This window comes from Phoxinus phoxinus, assembly GCF_949152265.1.
Source record: "Phoxinus phoxinus genome assembly, chromosome: 16".
Classification (NCBI taxonomy): Eukaryota; Metazoa; Chordata; class Actinopteri; order Cypriniformes; family Leuciscidae; genus Phoxinus; species Phoxinus phoxinus.
In genome coordinates this window covers 27,861,053-27,887,064 of record NC_136891.1, presented here as the reverse complement: position 1 = coordinate 27,887,064, position 26,012 = coordinate 27,861,053, and the positions used below count along the sequence as shown (strand labels likewise).

At 39.9% G+C, this 26,012-nt stretch overlaps 1 protein-coding gene across 6 annotated transcripts in view; it reads left to right on the top strand.

The window, feature by feature from the left end:
* syne2a (spectrin repeat containing, nuclear envelope 2a) overlaps positions 1–26,012 on the top strand; it is an 89,328-nt gene that overhangs the window by 24,419 nt on the left and 38,897 nt on the right. For all 6 annotated transcript variants that reach the window (XM_079583881.1, XM_079583877.1, XM_079583878.1 and 3 more), the window contains 25 exons: positions 45–198; positions 484–1,088; positions 1,788–1,943; positions 2,059–2,209; positions 2,329–2,487; positions 3,201–3,368; positions 3,698–3,799; positions 3,956–4,159; positions 5,114–5,584; positions 6,260–6,493; positions 7,855–9,558; positions 10,570–10,761; positions 11,134–11,289; positions 11,577–11,818; positions 12,429–14,478; positions 16,502–16,836; positions 17,241–17,385; positions 17,646–17,846; positions 17,972–18,231; positions 18,321–18,471; positions 18,581–18,724; positions 19,045–19,185; positions 24,568–24,750; positions 24,852–24,989; positions 25,105–25,290. In XM_079583881.1, the coding sequence (XP_079440007.1) occupies positions 45–198; positions 484–1,088; positions 1,788–1,943; positions 2,059–2,209; positions 2,329–2,487; positions 3,201–3,368; positions 3,698–3,799; positions 3,956–4,159; positions 5,114–5,584; positions 6,260–6,493; positions 7,855–9,558; positions 10,570–10,761; positions 11,134–11,289; positions 11,577–11,818; positions 12,429–14,478; positions 16,502–16,836; positions 17,241–17,385; positions 17,646–17,846; positions 17,972–18,231; positions 18,321–18,471; positions 18,581–18,724; positions 19,045–19,185; positions 24,568–24,750; positions 24,852–24,989; positions 25,105–25,290 (8,632 nt within the window). The remainder of the gene's footprint in view (positions 1–44; positions 199–483; positions 1,089–1,787; positions 1,944–2,058; positions 2,210–2,328; positions 2,488–3,200; positions 3,369–3,697; positions 3,800–3,955; positions 4,160–5,113; positions 5,585–6,259; positions 6,494–7,854; positions 9,559–10,569; positions 10,762–11,133; positions 11,290–11,576; positions 11,819–12,428; positions 14,479–16,501; positions 16,837–17,240; positions 17,386–17,645; positions 17,847–17,971; positions 18,232–18,320; positions 18,472–18,580; positions 18,725–19,044; positions 19,186–24,567; positions 24,751–24,851; positions 24,990–25,104; positions 25,291–26,012) is intronic.

Sequence of the window (26,012 nt, the reverse complement as noted above, 5' to 3'; positions counted from 1 at the left end):
GCCATAAGTGGTACAATAATAATGTTATTTTATATATTGTTCAGGGTGAAGTCCCTTGAAACGGCAGTAAAGCTGCTGGAGTCAACTGACATACAGATCAGACTGATTTCTGATCAGCTCAAACTGATCAGTCAGAAACCTCTGAATATTAGAAACTTTGCAGTTGTTGATGCCAGAAATCTACATGAAGACCTAAAGGTACAAATTAATTTTCATGCTTGCAGACACTTGTATATCTAAATGTTTTTCTCACCTCCAGCTGGCATATATTTTGCAGAGGTAGTTGTGTATTTTAGATCCTTTCATTTAGATGCCCTGATTTATTTGGTGTTATGTATTGTAGAACATCTACTGTTCACATCATCACATGCTAGACTTTCTTAAGAAAATTGAACATTTGAAATCTTTGTGTAATGCAAATTTACATCAGTCCATGTAAAGTACATGTTCAAACTCATTGTGACCTCTTTGTTATTTGTTCAGCGTCTAGATGAAAGTATTGAGAAAGAGCTGTTTCTGCTTAAGAGTGATGGTTCAGTTAGTGACGCTGCTGATCTGAGTCACATTGAGCTCCAAGCCCGTCTACCCCTGCAGCAAACTCTCCACGACCGCACGAAATGCCTGGAGAAGCAAAGACAATGTCTGAGAAAGAGCGAATCGGCCCTCGTGGCCCTCGAGAACCTCCTTTTCCAACTCCACCAGGTGAATGACGACCTCACGACAGCTCACAGCACTTCAGACCACAGCTACAGCTTAGTCTCCATCCAGCAAAGCCTTCGACAGGCCAGGGAGGCATCGGTTCAGCTAGACCGACTGCTAGATGACGCTGGTATGGGAGTAACTTTGGATGATAAACCAGGCAGCTGTCATGAGATGGTGTCAGCTTTGGCTCTGCATGCAGAAGATGTTGAGACTAAAATGGCTGTAGGGCCGAGGCGACCTGACAGAGGTGGGAAAGGAAGAAAAAAGGGAGAGCAGAGAGTGTTTGGTAGGAAGAGGATGGGCCTGCAGGTCGCCCTGAGGGAGGTACTGGTGGCACTGGAAAGACACGAGCTGAAGGAGCCCACACTTCCTGCACTACAGCACAGGTGAACATACTTCAAAATTTGACTGGTTGTGATTTTTTTTTTTTTTTTCATGTTTTGCATACTTGCATACAAGATTGTGAAAATTATTAAATGAAGTTACATTTAAAAAGGTGCTAGTCATAGTAAATAAAATAACAATTGCAATATACAATATAAAATAAAACAGTACTGCTTTTTTTTCTTTGTTTTACACAATATTTCTAAAGTAATCATTTTTATTTAATTGAATTGAATTTGTGATGTTATGTTAAACAAGGAGTTATGTTATTTAGAATAACAATTGTAATACACGATATAAATTAAAATGCAATATAATAATAAAATAAATCAGGACTTATTTTTCCTTTGTTTTGCATAAAATATTTTAAAGTATAGTTTATACTCAAATAATAAAACATGGTCCTAGTTATGTTAATTTAGTATACTATATTAAAATAATCTACAATATTATTTAAATAAACTATCACTACGATATATATAGACATGAAGACAATTAATTAAGAAAAATATCAGTGTAAATCTAAATAATGCTGTGAATGATGCATGAGTTATTTCTCACAGTAACACCTGCACTTGATCTGTTTCAGAGAGTTTTAGAAAGAAGTTAAATGACTTCTGAGATTGAAATAAAATAAAATGATCTCTTGCAATAAAGTAGATGATATGTCTCAGTCTCACCAGTGTCTCTCTCTTTCTCAGGTTGCGCTTCCTGACGGACATGGAGAGTAAACTGGTTGCACTACGCTCTGAGATTCAAGATCTGAGAGACACATGTGCACAGACAAGCACCTCAGACACAGGCCTCAGCGAGCTGCAGGCGGAATGGGAAAACGCACACAGAGCTGTCACAGAAAGGTGGCGAGAAATGCCTGTGATTATAGGCAATCTCTTTGTTAAATGCTGTTACAATGATGGAATTAGACAGCACAGATTGCTAACTGGACACATTTGTTTCATGCTTCTATTTCAGTCTTGAGCAATGCGTCTCTCTGACTGAACTACTTAAGAAGTTCCAGAGCTGCCGAAATCGATTGGGCAGCACTTTACAGAGAGCAGAGCAGACTATCGGTGATCAGGCCTACTACATGGGCAAAGACAACCTACAGCTCCTGATCAGCAAGGTACAGGGCTTTTGGAAAATCCTTCCATTCTTAGTGGACAGCAGATGGCAGTATTAACTACATAATTTAGTTGAATTTAGTAGTATAAATGAATTTATATATTTTGTGTGTGTGTCCAGGTGACCAGTATCAAGTCAGAGCTCAGTGGTCTTGGGGACGGGGTGGAGGAGTTCAGGGCTGTGTGCAGACAGCTTCAGTCTCTGATGAGAAAGATCCCTGATTGTGTAAATGCCCCATTTGAGAGTGAGGCTGACACCCTCATGGACCGCTGGCTTGATGTAAGTGCCCTCAATAATGCTATAGTATGATAGTATGATCCACTTTCAATCACTTCTGTCCTGATTTCTTCGAGGGGAGGGTCTGTGGGCGGGTGAATGTATATATTTTTTCAAATCTTTCGATCTAGTGAGCAATTTACATATAAACGCGCCTGTAGACGACTGGAAAACACTCTGACAGAACAGCAGCTTTCGTTTCTGCTCTGACAGCTGCAAGACCCCGCCGAACGCTGCGAGTGTGTGTTAGAAATAAGGAATAGTGAGAGAACATTGTGCTTGGTACTTTTTGGTACTTTTGTTTAGGCATTAGGTCAGTAGGCAGCAGAGAGTAGGCGGTCTTTTGTGGCTGTTCGAACGCATGCGAAATGCGTTTTCGACTACTTCTGGAAGTGGTCGAAAGTGGACAAGCTCAAAACATTTTAGACCCCGCTTACACCTGTATTTAGCGGCGTCCACTTGTGATCCAATCGACTAAAACGCATCTTAATACCAGGTGTAACATCATATATAAATTTTAGGCATAAACAATGAGCTAATTTAAGTAATTATTACAAGCTGTGAACATAATGATTACAATATATAGAACATTTTGCATTGGTGCATGTTGATTCAGAGTTTCTCGCAGGAGTCATCTCTTCACATAATGTCCTCTCTCATTCTCTCTAATAATATTCTGTGTTTGCATTAACCGGTTACAAATGCTCTTATTTCAGGTCACTGAGAAGACAGACTGTCATCTTGACAACCTTCAAGCTGGGTTTTCTCTTTGGGAAAAACTCCTCCTATTGGCTGGAGAGGTAGAGGGCTGGAGCACCCAAAAGCTGATGACACTTGCTCAGTCACACCCCTTTCATACGGAACTTGACGTGTCTGCAATGCAGGTAAAACATTTGTCAGCTGGCAATTTTAGGTATAACTTTCAGATACACTTATTTTAGAATTTGAAACCAGTGTTAAACATTTTGGATATTACTTGAGATGAATAGGAACAAAATAAGTATCATTATATCTTATAACTTGTCATCAAGTGAACATTAAGTGCCTTAGTGAGCATAAAATACTCCCCCCCCCCCCCCAAATAAAAAAAACATTTAAAAAATCTTACCGTTCCCAAACATTTCAACAGTTGTTAAAAAAAGTTGTGTATTTTTTAACACAGCTCTTCCTTTTGTTATGTTTTATATGTATATTATATGTATATTTTGCACAGGATGAGCTGAGGGTTCAAGAGGAGAACATTGAACATTTCCATCGCAGATCTTCAGAGATCCAGGAGCTGCTGCAGAGTCATGAGTTCCCACTGGAGCTGCAGGTGATTTTCGGACAGACCAGGATCTTTTCACGATGCCAATTTAATCACTTAATGACATTTTTATTAAAGAATGCTGTAATCTGTCATGTTCTATTGGTAAATCACATGTATTAACCAGCCTAGCTCATCAACATATTTCATCAAATTCATTTTTAGGTGATTGAGAGCCAGCTGAGGAAGAAGATGGCAGAGGTGATGGAGCTCTTTTCTGAGACCAGTGATGTTTTCAGACAGCTAGTTGCTGCCAAAGGCCAGGTGGCGTCTGATATCACAGATCACCTGTCCTCCATCCAAACTATTACAAATGCTCTGAGCACACTGACCACACCTGAAAGCCCACATGCCCTCAACATCATCCAGGTGAACGTTTATATTTCAAAATCTACATGAAATTGAAGTTGTGATAGTCTTTTCTTTCCTATTGTGACGTATATCCAAGTGACAACCCTTCTTTAACAAGAACACATTTAGGATTTTGTTCATGGGCAATTGATTGGGCCATTGGATGGTTGTATTTTGCAATTGCTGTGATGCCATGTGAGTGACAGGTTGAATTGTGCCAGTAAACATGTTATAGGGTTAGTTCAAATAGAAAATTCTGTCATCATTTACTCATCTTCATGCCGTTCCAAACCTGTAAGACTTTCGTTCATCTACGGAACACAACTGAAGATATTTTTAATGAAATCTGAGAGATTTCTAATATTAATCCATATGAATTGAGCGGTTTAGTCCAGATTTTCTGAAGAGACACAATCGCTTTTCATGATGAAAAAAAATAATTTCACAGGCTTTTATTCACATATAAACATTGATCAGTGAAAAGCTTAACCGAACCTGCTTGATGCACAGGAAACAAACCTCATTGGTTTTTGCGGAAGCTCAAACATGCGAGACACATGAGAATAAACCTCATTGGTGCTCACACGTCAAGCAAACATGCTTGAGCTTCCGTTTACTACAACTGATATGTGCGTTGATGAATGTTTATGTGGATAAAAGTCAAAATTTTATGTTCATCAAAGCAATCGTGTCTCTTCAAAAAATTTGGAGTAATCCACTCAATTCATATGGATTAGTTTTGCGATCTCTTTATGAACTTTATGAAGTGTCAAACTAAAGTGGTAGTTGCGCAGCTGACAATGGAGGGACAGAAAGCTCTCGGATTTCATCAAAAAGATCTTCATTTGTGTTGCATAGATGAATGAAAGTCTTACGGGTTTGGAACGACATAAGTTCAAAATTTCAATCAGTTGTTTACCCCAATTTTTTTTTTATGTACTAATTCTTTAATGTAACCGTTTCAACTGACAGGGCTTATTGGAGCAGCTGCAAACGGAGACCGAGCAGGCTGATGAGTTACTACAGCAGATAGATCTTCTGGCCAGCATTGCAGGTCTAGAAAACTTGCAGGCACTGGCTGAAGATGGAGCTCACCTTCAAGAAAGCATCTGCGCGGCCAGAGAGCTGGTCATAGCGAAGAGAGAGCAAGCAATGAACCCTAACAGGCCTGGAAATCAGATGGTCCAAGACCCTAAGCACATCAAACCTAAGACTAAAAAAACTGAATATACTGCGCCTGAGTTACAGTCTGAATCTAATGGTAAAGCAGAGGAACAGAAGCATGGAGGGAAGGCACAATTTGAAGTTGAAGTTCTTGAGTTGAAGGACTTCAAAAAGCAGGCGTGCAGCTTGGCCAGTGAACTGTATCTCAAGGGGAAATTTCAGTTTTCTGAGGATGAGAACAGAAAGGTCACACTTGAGGAGAGTGACACAGCTGTACAGGTAATTTTTAGCCCTTCTGTCTGTTTGTTCTTTAAGGGCCTGCATCTTTAAAGTGGCCTGAACTGAAATACAAAGCAGTTTTATTGAGAACATTTTTAGTTTTGAGAACTTTGTTTCTTAGTAACTACTGTAGTAAGAGTTATGCACTGACTGTTGACAGCAGTTCAAATTCCATTTCAGTTCGTCATATAGAAAAAAGAACATCTGACGCACTAAAGCAAATTTATTTTTGAACAGCTGAAATTATCTGGGATACAGAGGCTTGATTGCTTCTTTTTTTTTTTTTTTTTTTTTTTTTACAAAAATTCAATAAAAAATGGCAAAGAAAGCAATTGCATTGCAAAGTTGAACCTTTGATTATTTAAATGTATATTTCTTGATGCGTTTACACTTTCAGAAAACTAAAGTACACTTTATATATTTTTGTACATACATTATACAAAATTTTATTATAATTTCATACAATAAATTATATTATACAGTGGATATAAAGGTGAAGAATGTGTGTGTTATATATATATATATATATATATATATATATATATATATATATATATATATATATATATATATGTATTTATTTATTTTCATTATTTAATCAGTTTTAGTCTACTAATCGATTAGTCTAGTCGTGTAATGTACGGTAATAAGACTAACTTGGTGGATTCTTGGTAGGCCATAGAGCAAGTGGAAAGAAACCTTCTGGAGGTTGAGAAAGTGTCGGAAGTCCTGCAGACAAGCTGTGCTCCAGAGGGCCAGGCTGCTGTCTCCCAGGACCTTCAGACTCTGTTTGGAAAGGCATCAGCCCTGAGGACTTGGGAAGGGGACTCTGATCCAGTTCAGAGCTCTATACAATGCAATGAGCCTCAGCAGCCTGGAGTATCCACAGAGGAACTCCATTCAGTTCAGGTTAGTGTTATGTCACTTTTTTTACAAGACATTTTTTGAAAACAGTTACGAGCAGTTAAGGTATATTTCTTTTCCAGTATATAATTATCAGTTGCCTTATTATATCGTCCCAAACCTGTATTAAATTTCTTTCTTCTGCATAAAACAAAAGAAGATATTTTGAAGAATGTTCAAAACTAAATTTTCTAAATATCTTTTTGTGCTCTGCGGAAGAAAGAAAGTCATACAAGTTTGGAACGACATGAGGATGAGTAAATGTTTTTTTGTGGGTCTGGCTTTGGGGTCAGCAGGAGTGAAGTCATTGAGTGTACTACTGTGGTGTGGGCACAGAATCAGTGTGTTCTAGCCTGCTAAATGGAGTGCCCTCTCTGCACGGACTCTAGGCTATTAATGTAGGACGCCACCTCATTGCTTTTAATTGCTTGTTTTTTACTTTCTTGTTTTGCCAAAAATCTTTGTTTTTCTGTGTTTTGCTCTGCTTTTCTGATGTCATCATCAGCATTATTGTGCTCATGTACCTGCCTCATGGTTTCTCAAAACAGGTTTAAAAATAGTTTTAAAAACTGTTATTGTCACCAAGGCTGTATTTATTTGATCAAAACAGTTTAAAAGTAATTATTACAATTTCAAATGACTGTTTTCTATTTTAATATATTTTAATATATAGTATATTCCTGTGATGGCAGAGCTGAATTTTCAGCATCATTATTTGTCTTCAGTCTAACATGATCCTTCAGAAATCATTCCAATATGCAGATTTGGTGTTCAAGAAATATTTTTTTTATTACTAAATACTAAAAACAGATCAAATGCTTAACATTTTTGTGTAAAAATTATAATTGTTTTCAGGATTCTTTGATAAATAGAATGTTCAAAAGAACAATTTATTTGAAATATAAATATTTTGTAACACTTTTGATCTTCTTGCTAATATATACATATATATATAATTTATTTATTATTATTTTTATTTATTAAATAATTAAAAGTATTTAATTTTTGAGCCAAAACTTTGTAATGGTAGTGTAAATCTTAAAATTAAAGAGGAAAGCCCATAAGTTAAATACATTATGTCTTAAAAGGATAGTTCTGCGTAAAAGGAAAATTTCTGTCATCGTTTACGTACCCTCATGTCAGTGCAAACATGCATGCTTTTCTTCTTCTGTAGCACTGAATTGAAAGATCTTCTGAGACCAGTGTAGAACTTTCCTGATTTAGACTATCGAAATTGAAAGGATGCAGTATTCATTATAGATTATAAAAAAAATGCCCAGGGATTGAAAAAACACACATACAGTACTGTATATTGCTGAATTATGTTATGTTCTTGAGTCATAGTAGTTATTTTACTTGTTTTGCAGGTTGCCACTGGCAATGTAGTGGATGACTTGTATCTTATGAATGTAAAGATGCCCACAAAGGAAGTCAGTGGAACAGAGGATACATCATGTTTATCTTTCTCAACACAACAAGCAACTGCAGGTGTTGAGAACCTCCCTCCAGGCCATGACACAGATTATCAGAAGTCCGTGTCTAGATATGAAGAGAGGGGTGAAACTGGATCTGTAATAAGAGAAGATGACAGTGAATCCTCTCATGGCTCATCTTGTGGAAGCCAAAAGCCAGTATTTACCATAGTGCTGGACTCTGATCTTACCAAACCCAACCAGAGCCCAGTGGCACAAGCTATCCCAACTTCTACAACTAAATGGGATACTGTTTCAGTTGTTCATGATAGGAACATAGAAAGATCCGAGGATGCTTTGAAACTCTTGGAAGCCAAACCAAATGTTGATGTAGCTGTAGATGAAAAACATGCTGTAATATGCTCTCCTGATGAGCCTTTTCATTTTCATTCCACATCAGAAGTGCAGTTTAATGAAAACCATTACACTGATAATGTTGAACCCACCCATTCTACTCCAGGCCTTGATTCCAGGCCTAAATATGAGAAGGACTCACCTACTCAAGCATTTGTCCCAATGGTTTCATCCACAGAGAACCATCATGCAAGCACTGGAAATGCAAAGAAAGTATTTACCATAATCCTCAATGTTGATTCTCCTACATTATCATCAGACAAGTGTCAGTTACTGTCTGATGATAATGTATCAGGCCCTGAAGACTCGTCCACAGATCAATTCTCCCACACAGATGTAAAAAATCAACAAAGGAGCTTTTCTGGCACTGAGAAACCTGAAAGCCAAGAGGCTAAAGGAGGTGTTTCAGAGATGGACAATGTGAAATCATGTAGTTCTGAAATACAGCCAGGAAAGAAGGAAGTAGTCCAGCCCAAAACCCATGAGATTATGGAGATTGACATTCGAAAAGGTGAAAAAGAGAAGCAACGTGAAATCATAGATGCAGAAACATCAAGCCAAATGGCTGTCCACACTGGAAAAGGCAATGACTTGTGCTCAGTAGTTCATCAGCGGGATGTCATAATGCTGGAGAAGCATGATGAGGATGAGAAAAACAAATTTGCAGAGCCCTCATATGAAGCAAACACACTTAAAAAGACTTCAAATGTTGCTAAAATTAGGAAGAAGAACAGGAAATCAGCTGGTGTGAAACAAGCAAGCAATAGCAGTTGTAGAATGCTGAAGACATCTAGATCTGAACAGAAGAATAAAACGGACTCAGAAAAGCTTCAAACTTCTGAGGTCAGGCTGCTGGACGTCACAGACACTTCACTGACTGTGTCTTCAGACTGTAGTCACCCAAACACTGCAAAATCATTGAGCACAGAAGACAAACTAACAAAAGTTGTGGACACTGTGCAGCCAGAGACCTTGAATCTTCTACAAACTGACACTAAGGATGAACAATTTGAGACTGTTACCATCTCACTTGTCGAAGAAGCCACAGATAGTGTGGTCTTAGCCGCAATGGAGACTGTACAGTCAGCACATACAGAGGACTCCGAAACAATGCTAACAGATGCTTCATCCGTTATGAGAGCTGAATGTATAATACAAACCCGTACTGCAGTGCCATCAAAGTCACAGCTCCGCCATGCTGAAGCTCAGAGGACAGATGATTCAGATGGCAGTTTCCCTTTGCAGGTAAGTGTTCTTGTAAAAATGTAACATCACTCACAAACATCTTGGTGGTCATGTTCAGTACTTGAATTAAATGCTTTTCAAACACTTGTGTTTTGTGAATTGAATGTGTTCATTTAAAACCTTTTAACCTTATTGTTTAGCAGGATTCAGAAGAACGTCATTTGTAGTAGCTGTATTTCACAGAAGTTGTGAACCTACAGTGCTTTTAATGTATTTTCTCCTTTTGGAATATGTAGGATGGCCATGGTTTAAAAATAATAATCTGAAAGATCTAACATTATCTGAATGTGCAATCATTATTCCAAGCTGTGTGAAATGCTGGAATTCATTGCGCAATTTTATGTGCACTCAAAGCCGTTTGCTCAACAATGGTGAACTATTTGTATCCTTACCTCTTATATTTTGGTGTAATTGTTAAGCTGCAATGGCAAAAAGCATTTGTTCATTAAAAGTTGTATGTATTTATATGTATTTAATACATTTTAGAATATACATTAACAAATGCTTTTTGCCATTTATTTTTATTTTTATATTATTCATTTGATTGATTCTTCATAGGCCACCTGCATCATTCATACCATTCCATGTGTTGGCATTCTAACATATATCACCCTCTACCCTTTATCATGGTCATATTGTGGCACATATGCTGCATATATTTTATCTATTTGATTTCATATAGAAGTTGTCTTACAATACTTGTCGTACAATACAATATTTTCAATGAGCAAGAACTTGGGTTCCTTATACCAACTACATTTTGTTGGCATTAGTTCTTGCAGTACTGCTTCTCCTAAGTCTGTTTTAGCCCTGAAGGCACACCACGCCTTTTAGAGGAAATACTCATTTTCCCAAACGGGGCAGCATTCCTTGTTTTTCTGAAACTGTGACTTAGGAATTTAGAACAGAACTGTGTTTCTCTTTTAAACGAGCTCTGGCAGCAGGTGCAAGCGGCGTTGTGGTGAACTTTTGCCCTGAAATCTGAACTTTGATACTTTTTCCTTATTGTAGTATGAAGAAATGCACAGAGCCAATTCAGATCCATCTACCAGGAACAAATCATCTGAAAACAGAGGATCAGGAGCAGCCGGTGAAGATAAAACGAGCCATGCGGAGCAGCCTACAGGGACACATGTGTGGGCCACTTTACTGAACACCATCACTAATGTTCAGCCACCTCTGGTGACCAGTCACAGTTCTGAGGTACGTACTGTATGTGAACACATTATGGTTTTGTTCTAAATTGTTTAAGGAATAACTTGAAGAACTTAAAGAACTTTGGTGCATTCAACTTTTGGGCTTTTAACAGAAAAAGAATACAGTTTTCATTTCTGTGTCTATTAAGGTGAAACCAAGAAATACTTTTTTTTCTCAAATACAACTGACTGTTATCAGTTAATCAACTCGTTTTGGTCTTTGACTTGAAGACCCTATACTCCCTCAAGGCTGGGAGGAAATTGCACAGGAAGGAAGGATTTCCTTTGCTCTGTGCTGCTTTGAACTGTACCATTTTCTCTGTCTGCGGTTTCAATTTCTCAGTTTAGTTTCAAATTTGCATACTTTTATTTTTTACAGGAAACTAGACCATGGAAGGATTCCTGGTTTCGGAACTCATTACTCTCAGAGTCTAAAAACAGTTTGGCATGGACTATCCTGCAGGTTTTCAGATGCCGGTACCGACCGGCCCAACTCAGCATTGCACATATGACTCTTCAGCTAGAAGAAGCTGAGGTACAGTACATTACTTCATTGGACTGGTTTCTCCAAAATCTCCTGCTGTGAACAGCTGTTGACAGTAAAAGATGTCAGTAGTCATGAAGAGCTAACCTAAAAACAGCCCAAACAATCCCTCACAAAACATATGACTTTAAATGAAGCAGAACATAAAGCACACACATTCTGACACATTGAGCCGTGATGCTTATGCATGCAAAACTGGCTTGCAAATCAAACTTTCAAACTAAAGTATTTAAAATAAAACTAACAAACATTATGACATTACATCCCTCCGTACATAGATCTACCGGCAATGCGTCATGGATCAGGTGGCCAGACTGCCTCAGAATGAATCTGGTGCAGGATGCTTAACAGAGCCTGAGCAGGCCATAGAGAGGAGATGGAACAGAGTACTGCTGGAAACCTCAACAATGGCAGAATTTAAAAAGGCACAGCTACAGCAGGTCACACAGTTTCACAAGCAAAAACGTGTTCTCACGGATACTCTACACAACCTGGAGGTTGAGCTCAGCACACTGACGCAGTGAGTACCCTTTTTGACATTTTCTGTGTGTGTGTTTGTGAATTCATCTTTAACATAGATGAGATGATTATAAAATGCAATGATTTTATATATATTTTTACGATCCATAAAGGGATAGTTCACTCAAATATGAAAATTTTCTCATCATTTACTTGTTACTTCATTGTTATTCCAAATGTTATACATCCCGTATGAGTTTCTTTCTTCAGTTGAACACAAAAGGAGATATTTTAAAGAATGTTCGTAACCAAACTGTAGCCACTGACTTCCATAGGTCACAAATTTAGTCCTAGTCCTGTCCTGTCCAGATAGGGCTCTAGTGTTCATGCTTTGTTTGAATGATCAACTGGGAGTAAAGGATTTATAATTTAATTAATATTCTGAAACAGTAAAATATATGAAAGCAAAGTAAAGATAAAATGACATTTTAAGATTTCATGTTGACACACAATATTTTTTTTGTTTAAATGTTTCCTATACCTGTTATTAATTCATGACTTTACTCTTACTCTAAAATTTGGAGAATAGTCATGACAAGTAGGTGTGTCTAAACCTGTACTGGTAGTATAGACAATGAAAATTAATCCCCATTTCTCTCACCATTTTGAAGAGATTGCATTGAAAGTAGCATCCTGCAAGAAGAGAAGCTGAGTGCATTCCTAAAGAGCATGCAGAAGAAGAGAGGCATACTTGAAGAGCTCCTACAGACATGCTCTCAGATCTCAGTCCATCTGGACGAGGCAGAGGGACCTGTGGCCTGCATTGAACCTTTTAGGACGTTACAGGAGAGATGGAGGACTGTGGAGTGGGCTGCTTCAAAGAGTCTGTGGCACGCTAATGTCTGCACTGCAGAAGTTTCTGGACTCCTACAAGAGGCCAGAGAGCTGCAATGTGAACTGGAGCTTCTGGAGAAGTCAGTTTGTCTTTCGCACAGCTCTCACAGACCGATAGACTGGCAAAGTGCACTACATGAGACGGTCAGAACTGCAGACTTGGGAGTGTTGACTGAGCGCTATTCGTACATTCTTGAGGTCTCTCAGGCTCTTTCCTTGGGTCCACTGGGAAAGAAAGAGCTTAGAGATGTGGAGGATGCAGTGCAGGGTCTGAATTCTCAACTCGCTCTGACTCAGGAGAAGCTCAGCTCTCAGACTTCAAATGGCAATGATTGTTCACCGATCATTAGGATCATCAGTGACTATGTTACATGGGCTAAACAAACAGAAAGCAAAGTCAGTAGGAGAAGGAGGTTGTCCCTGTACCCTGAAGAGGCAAGTCACGAGGTCAACCACATGAAAAAACTGCAGTCTGAAACATCTCTTAAGAGGTTTCAGTTGGCCTCTGTTTTGAAAGAGCTTAGAGAGGAAGTTACAGGTCTCGACGAGAAGGATTCCAAAGCCATGTTACCCACCCTCGATTCCTTAGAGGATTTGTATAATAATATTTCTGAGAAGACTGAATGTGCAGTTGTAGAAATGAACAGAATGTTACATATTAGAGAAAGACTGTGGAAACAGATCACTGACAGCAGCTCTTGGTTGACCTCAGTATTGGAAAAAGAGTCTGGTAAACCGGTGGTCTCTGAACCTAAAATTACTATCCCAGAATTGAGGGTTCAGCTTCAGGTATCCACTGAATCTTTGAAGGATGCTGAGAGACAAGCGAAAAACTTGGAGTCTCTGTTAGATGAAACCAAGACTATGAATAACGTTTTGAGTGTACCCGAAAGCTTTCAGCTTATCAACAGGCTTACAGCCTTAAAAGAAGAAGTCTCTAGAGTTGTGAACCGTAAGTGGGCCTCGTGCTGGGTGTTTGAAGAGCTCCTTCATTCTCAGGAATCGTCTGCTGAAGAGCATAACGTCATTCAGAAGAGCTTGAGACAGTTGAGTGCTGATGTCATGAGACAGAAGTATCCCGTAACAAGAGACTCTCTCTCGGCTCTTGAATCCGTTAAGCACATGCTGATGGAGCTCCTGTGCAAGGTGCAGGAAATTCCACACTGCCCTGAACCTCGGAGGAAAGAGATGCTCCATGCTGTACTAGACCTACAGAGGAGAATAGATCTGCTGGAGCAGCAAGCCAAAGAGCATGAGGAGTACCTCACTTCAAGGCAGCACATGGAGAATTCCAGAGAGGCAGTAAAGAAGAGCTTGTCGCATATTGTAGACTCGCATGTAGGAACTGACGTTAGGCTCTGTGTCTGTCAGGCTGTCCTAGTGGAGCTGCCTCTGGTGAGAATAACATGTCAAGAGGCCGCTGACCACCTGGAGGCCATTTCAAAAGATCTTCATCCATCCCAGCTGACAGCAGAAAGGCAAAAGATTTGTTTGGTCATTGAGCAGCTTGCTTCTTGGGAGCTCACAGTCAAAAACGAGGCTAAAACCCTCCAGTGCTCTCTGGTGGAGCGACTTGGCAGTCCCACAGACCTCAGTCCACTCGCTGAGCTCTTCAACAGTGTCAGGCAGCAGCTGAAGAAGACCATCTGCATGGAGCCAGATAATAAGACTATTGATGCAGAGCTGAGAAAGCACTGGACACTTGTCCAGGCCGTTGAGTCAGTAATTCAAATGTTGGAGGGCTGCGGGAAAGGAGAAGAGGCTGAAAGTTACCAGATGACAGTTGATCTTGGCCAGAGAACTCTTAATGATTGTAATGTGCATATGGTAAGTTCCATGTGACCATGCATGTTAAAATGACTATTAACATGTCTACTTGACCAATAGAATACTGCTTTTGTAACCGTTGTAGTTTTCTTCAAATATGTATTTGACAACTTTTGTTATTTTGAAGAATTTCTAGTAGGGCTGCAACTTTAACGCCGGGTTCACACCGCACGCAGAAGCGACGCAGAAGCGACGCGGAACGGAGGCCGCTTCCTTTCGGCGCCCATGTTAACCTATGGTGTCGTTCACACGGCCCGCGCCGTGAAGCGCCAGTTTCGGCGTCTGGTCTATTTTTTGCGCAAGTCGCGAGTGATCCGTGTCAATTTTCAAATTAAAATACCGCGAGAACACACAAACAAACAGGGAAACAGCGAGAGAGAGAGGCAGGCAGGAGTTGATAAGTGAAAATGGATGATGTCAAATTACTCGCACTGGGAAACAGGAAGAGGAAAATAGATTTAATAAATTTGAAGAGAGGATGTATATTTCAACGGTATATCTACACTACTACTGTCTACCATATTCTCTCTCTGGCTGCGTGTGTGTCTCGACAACGGATTAATAAAAGAAGTGTACAAACTTCTTGGTTACAGAAACATGGTGTATTCATTTTATGAGGTTATTTACTTACCCATGATGTAAAAAATAGCTCTGAATAAACAATAACTGAGCAGAAGCGCTTGTCGACCTCCGCGAAGAATACGCGTCTGGTGTGAACAGGCACGTGCCGGACCGCGCGTGAATTTCCGTTACGCTCCGCTTCCGCGTCCGGTGTGACTGTGAACCCAGCGTAAGGGATAGTTCACCCAAAAATTTAAATGATCCCATGATTTACTCACCCCATGCCATCCTAGATGTATATGACTTTCTTCTTTCAGACGAACACAATCTGAGTTATATTACAAAATATCATTGCTCTTCCAAGCTTTATTATGTGATTGAATGGCGTTCCTTATTTTCAAAAAAAATGGGTGGAAGTGGTAAGCGAGATGTTTTTGTAAGAAAAATATCCATATTTAAAACTTTATAAATGAAATCACTAGCTTCTGGCAGACAGCCTACGCCAAAAGACGCAATGTATTTAACGTAGGAGTAGTGTAAACTTTGATGCCTCTTGCGGTTCAAACAAATAGGGCTAGGAAACACTCAAGCTCCTCTTCTCTTATATTGAAATCTTCTGACATTTTCGACTTCCAATTTGTGATTGGTGGTGTTGTTTTTTTTGCTCTATCCTCTGCACTTCTGGGTTTGTCAATACATCATGTGTCAGGTCAGGGGGTTACTCTTTAACCATAAATCAATGCATATGGGCATCTACAGGAAGCTAGTTATTTTAGTTTATAAAGTTTTAAATGTGGAGTACTTTTATGATGGATGGATGAACTTTTTTGGACTGTCAGATCTGTCAGGACTGCCATTCACTACCATTATAAAGCTTGGAAGAGCCAGGACATTTTTTAATATAACTCCGATTGTATTCGTCTGAAATAAGAAAGTCATATACACCATGGATGGCTTGAGGGTGAGTAATTCATGGGGTAGTTTTCATTTATGGGTGAACTATCCCTTTAATACAGATTTCCTAATTAAACTTAATTGATTTTGATTCGATTTAATTCTGATTCAGTTGTTGTAATATCCATTTGCTCTGTTTCCTAGTGTTTTAGACTTATTTGAACCAGTAACTCGTCTTTTTTCATTAAACTTCATTAAAAGAATCGGCTCAAAAGAGTAAATCATCATCATCATCATCTACAGTTGGGCAAAACTGGTCACCCAAATTGCGTTTGATTAAAAAAAGAAAAGAAAAAAAAGAACAGCTCATAAGAGTAGTTTATTTTTGAAGTAGACTATACTGGTAATGTCTGTTTTTACATGCAGTCCTCAACAAAAACTAATTTGAAAGACATTTCTTGTCATAAATATCATGGTACATAGTCTATATTTAATCTGATGGGGAAAAAAAGACAGTGAACTCACATTCACAACTTTCTAATAATATTTTTTTTTGTTTGTTTTGCAGGACAAGCTTGTCCAAGCTCGGGAGGCACTGAAGCGTTACAGCTGGACTGTTCAGGGTGCAGAAACCTTCTTTCAGCAAATCAGATCCAATCTCATTATTCCATCTACTGGCTTCAAAGGATACACAGAGGAACATCTCTATGTTCAGCAGATTTTCAGCACTCTGGTTGAGGGTTTCCAGGCCCGCTTGTCTGAAGTTGGTGCTTGCGTACCCCAGCAGACATGCCTCTCCATCCCTCTAACTGAGCAGCTTCATATCGAGGTTTTTAGTCACCTTCTGGTACAAGATGCCAAATTAGAAGCTCAGGCTCAACTCAGACTCAAGGCTTTACAGAGGTTAGCCATACTCTTATAAGCACGTTTTTGATCACAAGTTTTTATTTATTTATTTTTTAATCAAAATTGATGACCTTGTCCTATGGTTCAGATTGTTGCATTCACAATGTTCTTTGATTGATGTTGAGATTTTTTTTATCAAATTGGAAAATCATTGTATAATTGTTTTGCGTGGGGACGGATAATAGAACGGAAAAAAATACTTTCACAAATAACCAAAATGTTCTCAAAAAGCTCTTTAAATGTCTGCCATATACTTAGATTACTTGTTTCAGACCATGTTTTCAGAGGAAAATGTTTCCAATTAGTTTGAATGGAATACATCTATTTGGTTAAATGAAACGTACTAAATGCAGTTTTATTTAGCTGCCTTTAATGGTTGAACTCTTTTTGCTACAATTTAGGTGCATGGGAGACCAAATTGTGCACATGAGTCACCATGAAGAAATGAACCAACTTCTCAAAAACATTGATTCTCAAATCTCAAAATGCTCTAGTCAAAAACCGACTGATTCTGAAGCCTGCCAAGAACAACAGCAGAAAGTAAAGGTTTGTGGTCATTATATGCTATTAATAGTCACCATGTAGAAGAACCTAATCCGTTTATCATGCATGTTGTGCTTGGTTATACTCTTTAAGCTTTCGAAATGATTTGGGGGCCAATGAAAACTTGCTTGATAATATACTGCCCTTCTTACTCCTAAAATTCTAGTTTTTATGGTGTATGAATGGTTCCTTGTGCTACTTTTCATCTCGTAACAATGCTAGTATGCTAGATTACCATGCGTTGAAATTGTCTTCATCTAAAGGTGCTCCAGACAGAGCTGAAGAACATTGCTAAAAGACTGGAGGAATTGAGGGAAAGCTGCCCAGGTCGTCGATGCAATGCTCCTGTGGATCTGATGCTGGGACATCTGTTGAGGTCTTGGGCAGTGCTGCAGTGCAGAGTGGAATCACTCAAAGCCAGCACGTCTCATAAAGAAGCAGAGTGGAGAGACTTTGTTATACGTGTATGTTTATATTATAAAATAGACAATTAATCATATATTTTATTTATATGTCCAGCTTGTAATATGATTAATGAAGTAAGCTGTGCATTAATTAATTTCTCTTCATGTTTGGGTTTGCTGTGCAGCTCAATAAATCAAAGGATGGTCTTGGCAGTCTGCAGAATAATCTCCCTGACTCATCTATGGTGACGGGATCCATGGTGGATCTTCAGGGTGTTCTAAGCCTCACTGAGCACCTTCAAGATAGGATTGAGCAGGAACATCATACACTTGCCTCTCTACAACACCATGTGGCACGTTTGCTTGGGGTCTCAAATTTGCAGCAGCTGAAAGTTTCTCCTCAAATCTGTCAGGACTTGCAGTCTTTACAGGGTCAGTGCAGAAGGTAAGACTTATACACACATGCACATAAACATTTATATGTTGAGGAAATGTTCAGACTCTACATTTACAGACCTTCTTTTTCATACGTAGTCTCAGAGATCAGAGCAATAAGATCCGTCGGGAGGTGCTTTTTGAGATCCAGGAGTCGGGCCGTGTGCAGGAGGAGATGAGTGCCATTCAGCAGAACGTTCTCTCTCTTTTGACGGTTTTACAGTCCGAGTCAGCTGCTGAACAACTACAGGTTGGTGCTTTATGGGCTGTTTTTTTTCTTTCTTTTTTTTTACAGGGAGAGTCTGTTTCTGCAGTGTTTGCTGTTGATATTGTATTAATTGTGTTGTATCACACTGTAGGAAGTCAAAGTGGATTTGGTTTCACAAAAGGCTCGATTGCAGGACGTCATAGACAGAGTGCAAACCAGATGGAGCTGTGTACCATCAGAGATTAAAATCTTACAGAACGAGCTCAACGTCTCTCTGCAGGAGGCTAAGGACAAAGTATTTACTTTATTTATCTTTAATTTTATTATACTGTGAGATCAAGCACTGTTTAAGCTATAGGTAGAGTGTGTTTAATGTCGGAAAAAGTGTATTGTGTGTATGTATATGCATATTATTAATGAGCATGTTTATATGAATATAGATATCAATAAGGGATTCTAAAATAAATTATAAAATAAAACAATCCTTTAAACTTATGAAAAAGGCAGCCAGTCTCCATTATAACCTCCAAAATTGTTTTATATACTGTATATAACACACACTTGAGTGTCTTGGGTTGTTTAAATTACCCTAATACAAATGTAACTCTGTTTCAGTTGGCCATGGTCATGGAGAGAAATGGTCCTCTTAGTAAAATGGTTGAGCAGGTTGGAGAGGTGACGGTGGGCTTGAATTGTGTGCATGCCCTGCTAAAGCAAACAAGTCCTAATTGTTCTGAGGCTGAACGTACACAAAAGGTACTTGTTCCCTTTTCACCTCCACATGCACATTATTGAAAATATCTTTCCATCAATTACCAGTGGACAAAATACTCAGGAAAACATAACATTATTATTTTTTTCTCTCATTACTTAGTTTTGTGTTTTATTTAGTTCTGTTTATTCTCTTATTTATTGGTTTTCTTATACTTTTATTGTTTTTTTAATTTTATCTTTTATTTTATGTATATACCGTATTTTCTGGAACATAAGTTGGACCTGACAAGAAAAGAACACCGATGTATGAGTCATTATTATTACATTCAGAAATGCCATAATTATACCGATAACTAAAACAAAGCATTTACAAACATTATAAACACTATAAACAAGTTTTAGTTTTAATTCCCCTCACAACACAACAAATCAAACATTTAACAGAACAGAGCAGGGCTGCGTTTCCCAACAGCAACAATTGGTGCCAATTGTTCTACGATCAATTTTAGTCTAGATGGGATGTACCCAAAAAGTGAAAGTGAGGAGCATTTATGGGTACAAGTCGGGAACCGGCCTACTTTACATATTTCAAGGGTGCTGAATCCAAAAAAACTGGTACCCGAGCGAAATTGTGAGTTTTTGACCTTCTAATTTGCATATCAAAATGGCCGCCAAATTGCCTATCTTGCTCAGTCGTTGGACCATTTTCCCCTAGTTTTTTTGTAAGTAGGCAATCAAGATGAGGAAATTAAGTTTCTAGATCGATAGTCAAGGGTCAGAGCAAAGATATAATGGAGGCTCACCGCCTTTTTTATGTATATATATATGCAAAATACCAACTTTTAAGTTGAAATTAAGCATTATTTGTGTAATTTTTTAAGGCAGACATAAATATTCAATCAATATCACTCTATCTTGTTCCCAGTGTATATTATGATATGTGATGTATTCCATATTACATAATAACTAAGAAAAACACCATTGCAAGTTGTCTGAGATTTCATTTTTTTATGCAAACAAAGCATTTATGCTCTTAATTAAAACATCGAAAAACCCAAGTGAATAGGGAAAAAAACACCATGAAACTTCCCTTGAACAGATCTACAGATCACATCTTGTTTCTGTATATTTTCTTTCATGTTTGTAGCTTAATTGCTTTGCTTTTTTCTGTTAGATTTTTAGTTCTGTAGTTCACTCCCTCTTTAAATTGTTTTTATACCTTTCTAGTTTGCTTGTCTGCCATTTGTCTTTGGAATTTCATTTTGATTAGTATTTCTTTCTGCAGTCCTTTTCCAAGTTCTTTGGTTACCCCTTGCCTTGGTATACTTGAAGACTACAACTCCACATTTAAACAAGAACATTAGTCATCACTCTGACATGCACACATTGCAGTGCATAACACCCCTGATTTTCGGCATTTGCACTGGCGTGTTTGTGCATTGTTTTTTACAGGTACACAGGATCATTTCTAGGCAACTTTCAGGTATTGGATTCTGTGAAATAAGAATGGGCTGTAGTCCTGAACCGCCATGTTTCCATCCCATGTCCAAGGGTGAAGGAAGCTCAGGTGTGGCATAGTGAGCATTTCTCCAAACGATTGCCTGGTAGTGTACTCTCAGCAGATGGAAGTGGAGCGCATCGCTTGTCGCCGGCATTGCTTCTGGTTTACCTGTCCTGGAGAAAAGTATATGCCTTGCTGCATCAACAGAGTCTGTTTTATGCACATCATATATTCTGCAGAAAAAAGCCTCTGAAGATCTTTGAGTCTCCTCCGTGAGATCACCAATTCCGAGGTTGCTGAGCAATTGATGGTGCATTTTCCAGACTTTCCACGATGTACTTTTGGTGTATTTGTACTCAACAGTGTATGTAGACACTCAACAGTGTCTACCCCAAGCTATTCACGCAAATGCGTGGGCAAAGCTTCCCGAGGTATCATAATGGGTGCTGAACATTATAAAAAGAGGCTACTCACTGCAGTTTGCTCAACGTCCCCGCCGTTACATGGCGCGGGTCGAAACTACGGTAAAAAACGAAGTAGCTCATCTGCTTCGAGCCGAAATAGCGAAACTATTGAGCAAAGGGGCCATAGAGCCTTTATCTCAAGCTCAGAGCGAAGGGGGTCTATACAGCAGATATTTTCTGGTACCGAAAAAAGACAGGGTTCTCAGACCCATTCTAGATCTAAGACAGCTGAACAAAGTGCTTGTGAAACGCCAGTTCAGAATGCTCATAACCAGGAAAATCCTCGCGCAGATTTGCCAAGAGGACTGGTTTATGTCAATAGATCTGAAGGACGTGTATTTCCAAATACAAATAGCGTCACGTCACAGGCGATTCTTGAGATTCGCCTTTGAGGGCCAGGCATATCAATACACAGTCCTACCGTTCGGCCTGTCCCTAGCACCACGTACATTTACAGTGTGCATGAAACTTCGGGGCATGCGAGTTTTGAACGACTTGGACGATTGGCTGATTCTAGCTCGATCACACTCAGAGCTCATAGAACACAGGACCATATAACTCGAACATCTCGAGAATCTGGATCTCAAAGTCAATTGGGCGAAAAGTTTGCTGTCTCCCAGTCAGAGAATATTTTTTCTGGGCACAGAACTGGACTCGCTGTCTATGACAGCGCGACTGTCGCCAGAGCGCAGACTGAACATTCAGCGCATCACAAAATCCTTCCGCTGCGGCACAATAGTCCCACTCAAAATGTTTCAGAAAATGCTGGGTCTCATGGCCTCAGCATCATCAGTACTCCAGTTGGGTCTGCTTCGCATGCGCCCGCTGCAGTAATGGCTAAAAGCGCGAGTACCACCTCGGGCATGGGCCTCCGGTCTGTTTCGCCTCATGGTCAATCAGAAATGCGTCTCAGCTCTGAAACCTTGGAGAGCAATCGACTGGTATCAGTCAGGTGTAAACCTGGGGACTTCCTTGAGTGTGAAGGTGGTGTCCACGGACGCCTCCACCTCGGGATGGGGAGCGCTGCTCGAGGGCAGACCGTTCTTTGGCCAGTGGTCAGAACGGGAGAAGCTTCTACACATAAACTGTCTAGGAAATGATGGCAGTCGACAACGTGCTGAGGCGCTTTTGTCCCCAGATAAAGGACTACCACGTCTTGGTCCGCTCGGACAACATGTCAGTGGTGGCCTATATAAATCGCCAGGGTGGTATCAGGTCCCGAAACCTTTACAGGCTGACGGAACACCTCCTGGTCTGGGCTCAGCACAATCTGCGCTCATTGAGAGCAGCACATGTGCCTGGTCACCTGAATTTGGGACCAGACAGACTGTCCAGAAACAATGTTCCAGCAAGAGAATGGTCTCTGCACCCGCAGACGGTCCTACTGCTGTGGGAGACATTCGGCAGAGCGCAGGTAGACCTGTTTGCGTCCCGCTCACTGTCCGAAGTTTTTCTCCAAGAGCAGGGATGCGCTGGCCCACGATACCGATGAGGAAAGACCTCCTCTCTCAGGCCAAGGGCTCGATCTGGCATCCTCACCTAGAGCTTTGGTCCCTACATGTGTGGGCCATCAACGGGTACCCGCTAACCTCCCGGAGGGAGTGTTAAACACGATCACGCAGGCTAGAGCCCCATCTACTAGACAACTCTATTCCTCAAAATGGTCTGTGTTTTCTGGCTGGTGCAGAGCTCGAGGCTTTTCACCCCCAGACTGTGGGGTTACGGAAGTTCTCTCCTTCCTTCAAGAGCTACTGGATAAGGGCAGAACCCCATCCATGCTCAAGGTTTATGTGGCGGCCATAGCAGCGTTTACTAAATCAGCGACTGGCCAGTCACTAGGGAGGAACGATCTGGTCATCCGCTTCCTTAAGGGAGCCAAGAGGCTGAACCCTCCCAGACCCCCTTCAGTCCCCATGTGGGACCTTTCTACGGTTTTGGAAGCCATGAAAGGTGCCCCATTCGAGCCAATCCATTTATCGGACATGAAACATTTGAAACACTCAAACCAAGACACGGTTACGTGCCTAAATCCCTCAACACACCGTTCAGGGCTCAGGATATTTCCCTGTCTGCCCTGCCGGTTTACAACGAGGAAAAGGACGCGAGCTTCCTTTGCCCAGTCAGGGCATTAAGAGGTTATGTGTCTCGCTCGTCTGTTTTCAGACAGACTGAGCAGCTCTTCGTTTCGTTCAGCGGACGTTCTAAGGGACTAGCCGCATCGAAACAGAGCCTATCCAGGTGGATAGTTAATGCCATAGCACTGGCCTACACTTCTAAAGGCTTGCAGTGTCCTTTGGGTGTCAGAGCGCACTCCACTAGAGGCATGGCCTCGTCGTGGGCGTTGTCTAGCGGGATTACCTTGCAGGATATCTGTATGGCGGCAGACTGGGCCTCCCCGTCTACATTTACCTGCGACTAGTTAACTTTCTAAAAGTTAATCGCTTCTCGGGTCGATATTAACACACTGACAAAATTATATTCAGAATTTAAAAGATTATACCACTTTTTAATGCGTGATTGTGTAAAGGTGTTCACGAGATACCAACCTTTTGCGAACTTGCTTTCAACGTTGATCACTCATTCTCATGGAGACGCGGCGTGCACGGAGGGGGAGGGGTGTGTGTATTTGTGTGTATGCGGCCTGCGCACGCGTGCATGTGAGTGACAGAGAGACTATTCACCTGGGTTTTTCCCGTCTTAGAATTTAGAGAACAAATGCTTAATTTGCATAAAAAAAATAAATCTCAGACAACTTGCAATGGTGTTTTTCTTAGTTATTATGTAATATGGAATACATCACATATCATATATACACTGGGAAAATTTAAGAATGATATTGATTGAATATTTATGTCGGCCTTAAAAAATGACACAAATAATGCTTAATTTCAACTTAAAAGTTGGTATTTTGCATATATATATACATAAAAAAGGCGGTGAGCCTCCATTATATCTTTGCTCTGACCCTTGACTATCGATTTAGAAACTTAATTTCCTCATCTTGATTGCCTACTTACAAAAAAACTAGGGGAAAATGGTCCAACGACTGAGCAAGATAGGCAATTTGGCGGCCATTTTGATATGCAAATTAGAAGGTAAAAAACAAAAAATTTCGCTCGGGTACCAGTTTTTTTGGACTCAGCACCCTTGAAATATGTAAGGTAGGCCGGTTCCCAACTTGTACCCATAAATGCTCCTCACTTCTTATAGAAGGCCATTTTTCTGAAATCCGTCTAGTCTATTTAGGCTTACGATGCTTTTAGGAAACGCAGCCCTGGATGAAAAATACAAGTATAAAACAAACAGTGGCATTCATTATAAACAACATCTGCTATACATGCCAAGACTAATTTATGTCAAACAAAACGAAACTTTCACATTTTACATTTGTGTCCAGTGAAATATGATGTCTACACTGATAATTAAAGTCTAATGTGCATTTTTTGTGGGTTTGTGCAGCGTATATGGGATGAGCTGGACCAGTGGCACACTCGGATAGCCGAGCTGGAGGCTGAGGTGCAGGATCTGGGTGAGCAACAGCCTGAGAGAGCACACGTCCTCATGGACCAGCTCACAGAGCCACTGCAACTCTACCAGACCACAGCCAAACAGGCCGAGCACAGGACCGCCCTCATCGGCAAAGTCAGACGTTACCCATAATCCTGGTTTCACAGCATAAGCCAACACATAATGCCACGAATAGCAACCATGACTTCTTGTGCCTTGTGTTTTGCTCCCATCAGATCCCAGCCTGTCTACAGGACTATGAGGGTTTACTCAGTAGCTCTAACTGCTGGTTAAAAGAGGCTCAGTCCTGGCTGGTCGTCCCAAGAACCTACACCACTGCCAAATGCATCCACTGCCACGCCAACTCCCTCAAGGTCAGGTCAAAGCCTTACACTGAAGCTGTTTACAGTTCACTTCTAGTGAGACATACCATACTTTGTGTAGATGGGATGTAGCAACTTGTTAGCAACTCTTGTGGCGTGTCTGTAGATGATGCTGGATGAATCGGAGGGATACAGGGCATCTCTGGAGGCCTTCCTGCCTGCCCTGCAGGAGATCACTTCAGTGTGTGACACCACTCCTCAACAACAGCTCCTCCACCTCGTTATACAAAATATCACACTTATGCAGCAAAGCGTCCTGGACCCTCTCTCCCACCTTCAGCACCTAGCGGCTGTAAGAAATATCTTTACTTTCAATAAAGAATTATGTATTTACAGTAAGATTTACATATTTTCTTAGCATTTACAGTGTCTGTCACTATACCAAGTTTTAGTTTTATCAATAGCAGTGAAATTTTATGATCCCTGTTACCCATTTCGATACCACAGCAAAACAATTATGCCATTGAATACCGTCCTTTAATTTAAAATATATTAACATCATTTCAAAAAAATAATATTAAAACAGTAGTGTTTGTGTGAACTAACCATTTTATTGAAAACCGTTAATTACAATAGTAAAAAAATACAAATTAAGTAAATCATGCTTGACTTTTTTCCCCAGGTATTTTCAATAAAATCAAGTATTCAAGTAATTATTCTAAAATCCAGGATCCTTGCTGAATAAAAGTATTAATATCTTACTGGGAAAAAAATCTTACTGACCCCAAACTTTTTAACAATAGTGTAGCTGACTGTGTTTGCATTAATATATCATAAATATGGGAAATTTGACCAAGAAGTACATCAAATTGAGGCATTGGGCAAATTGGGAAACCAGAAAAACTGGTATCATAACATTTAAAATATAAGTATTAGCTGTTTTTATTACCTGTCCCTAACAATGCATAGATCATTTGGTGGGGTTTATGAGACCTACATAGCATTGCTGGAATTATTTATACTAGTATATAATACTGTGATCAATTTTTTATTTTTATTATGTTGCCTATATTT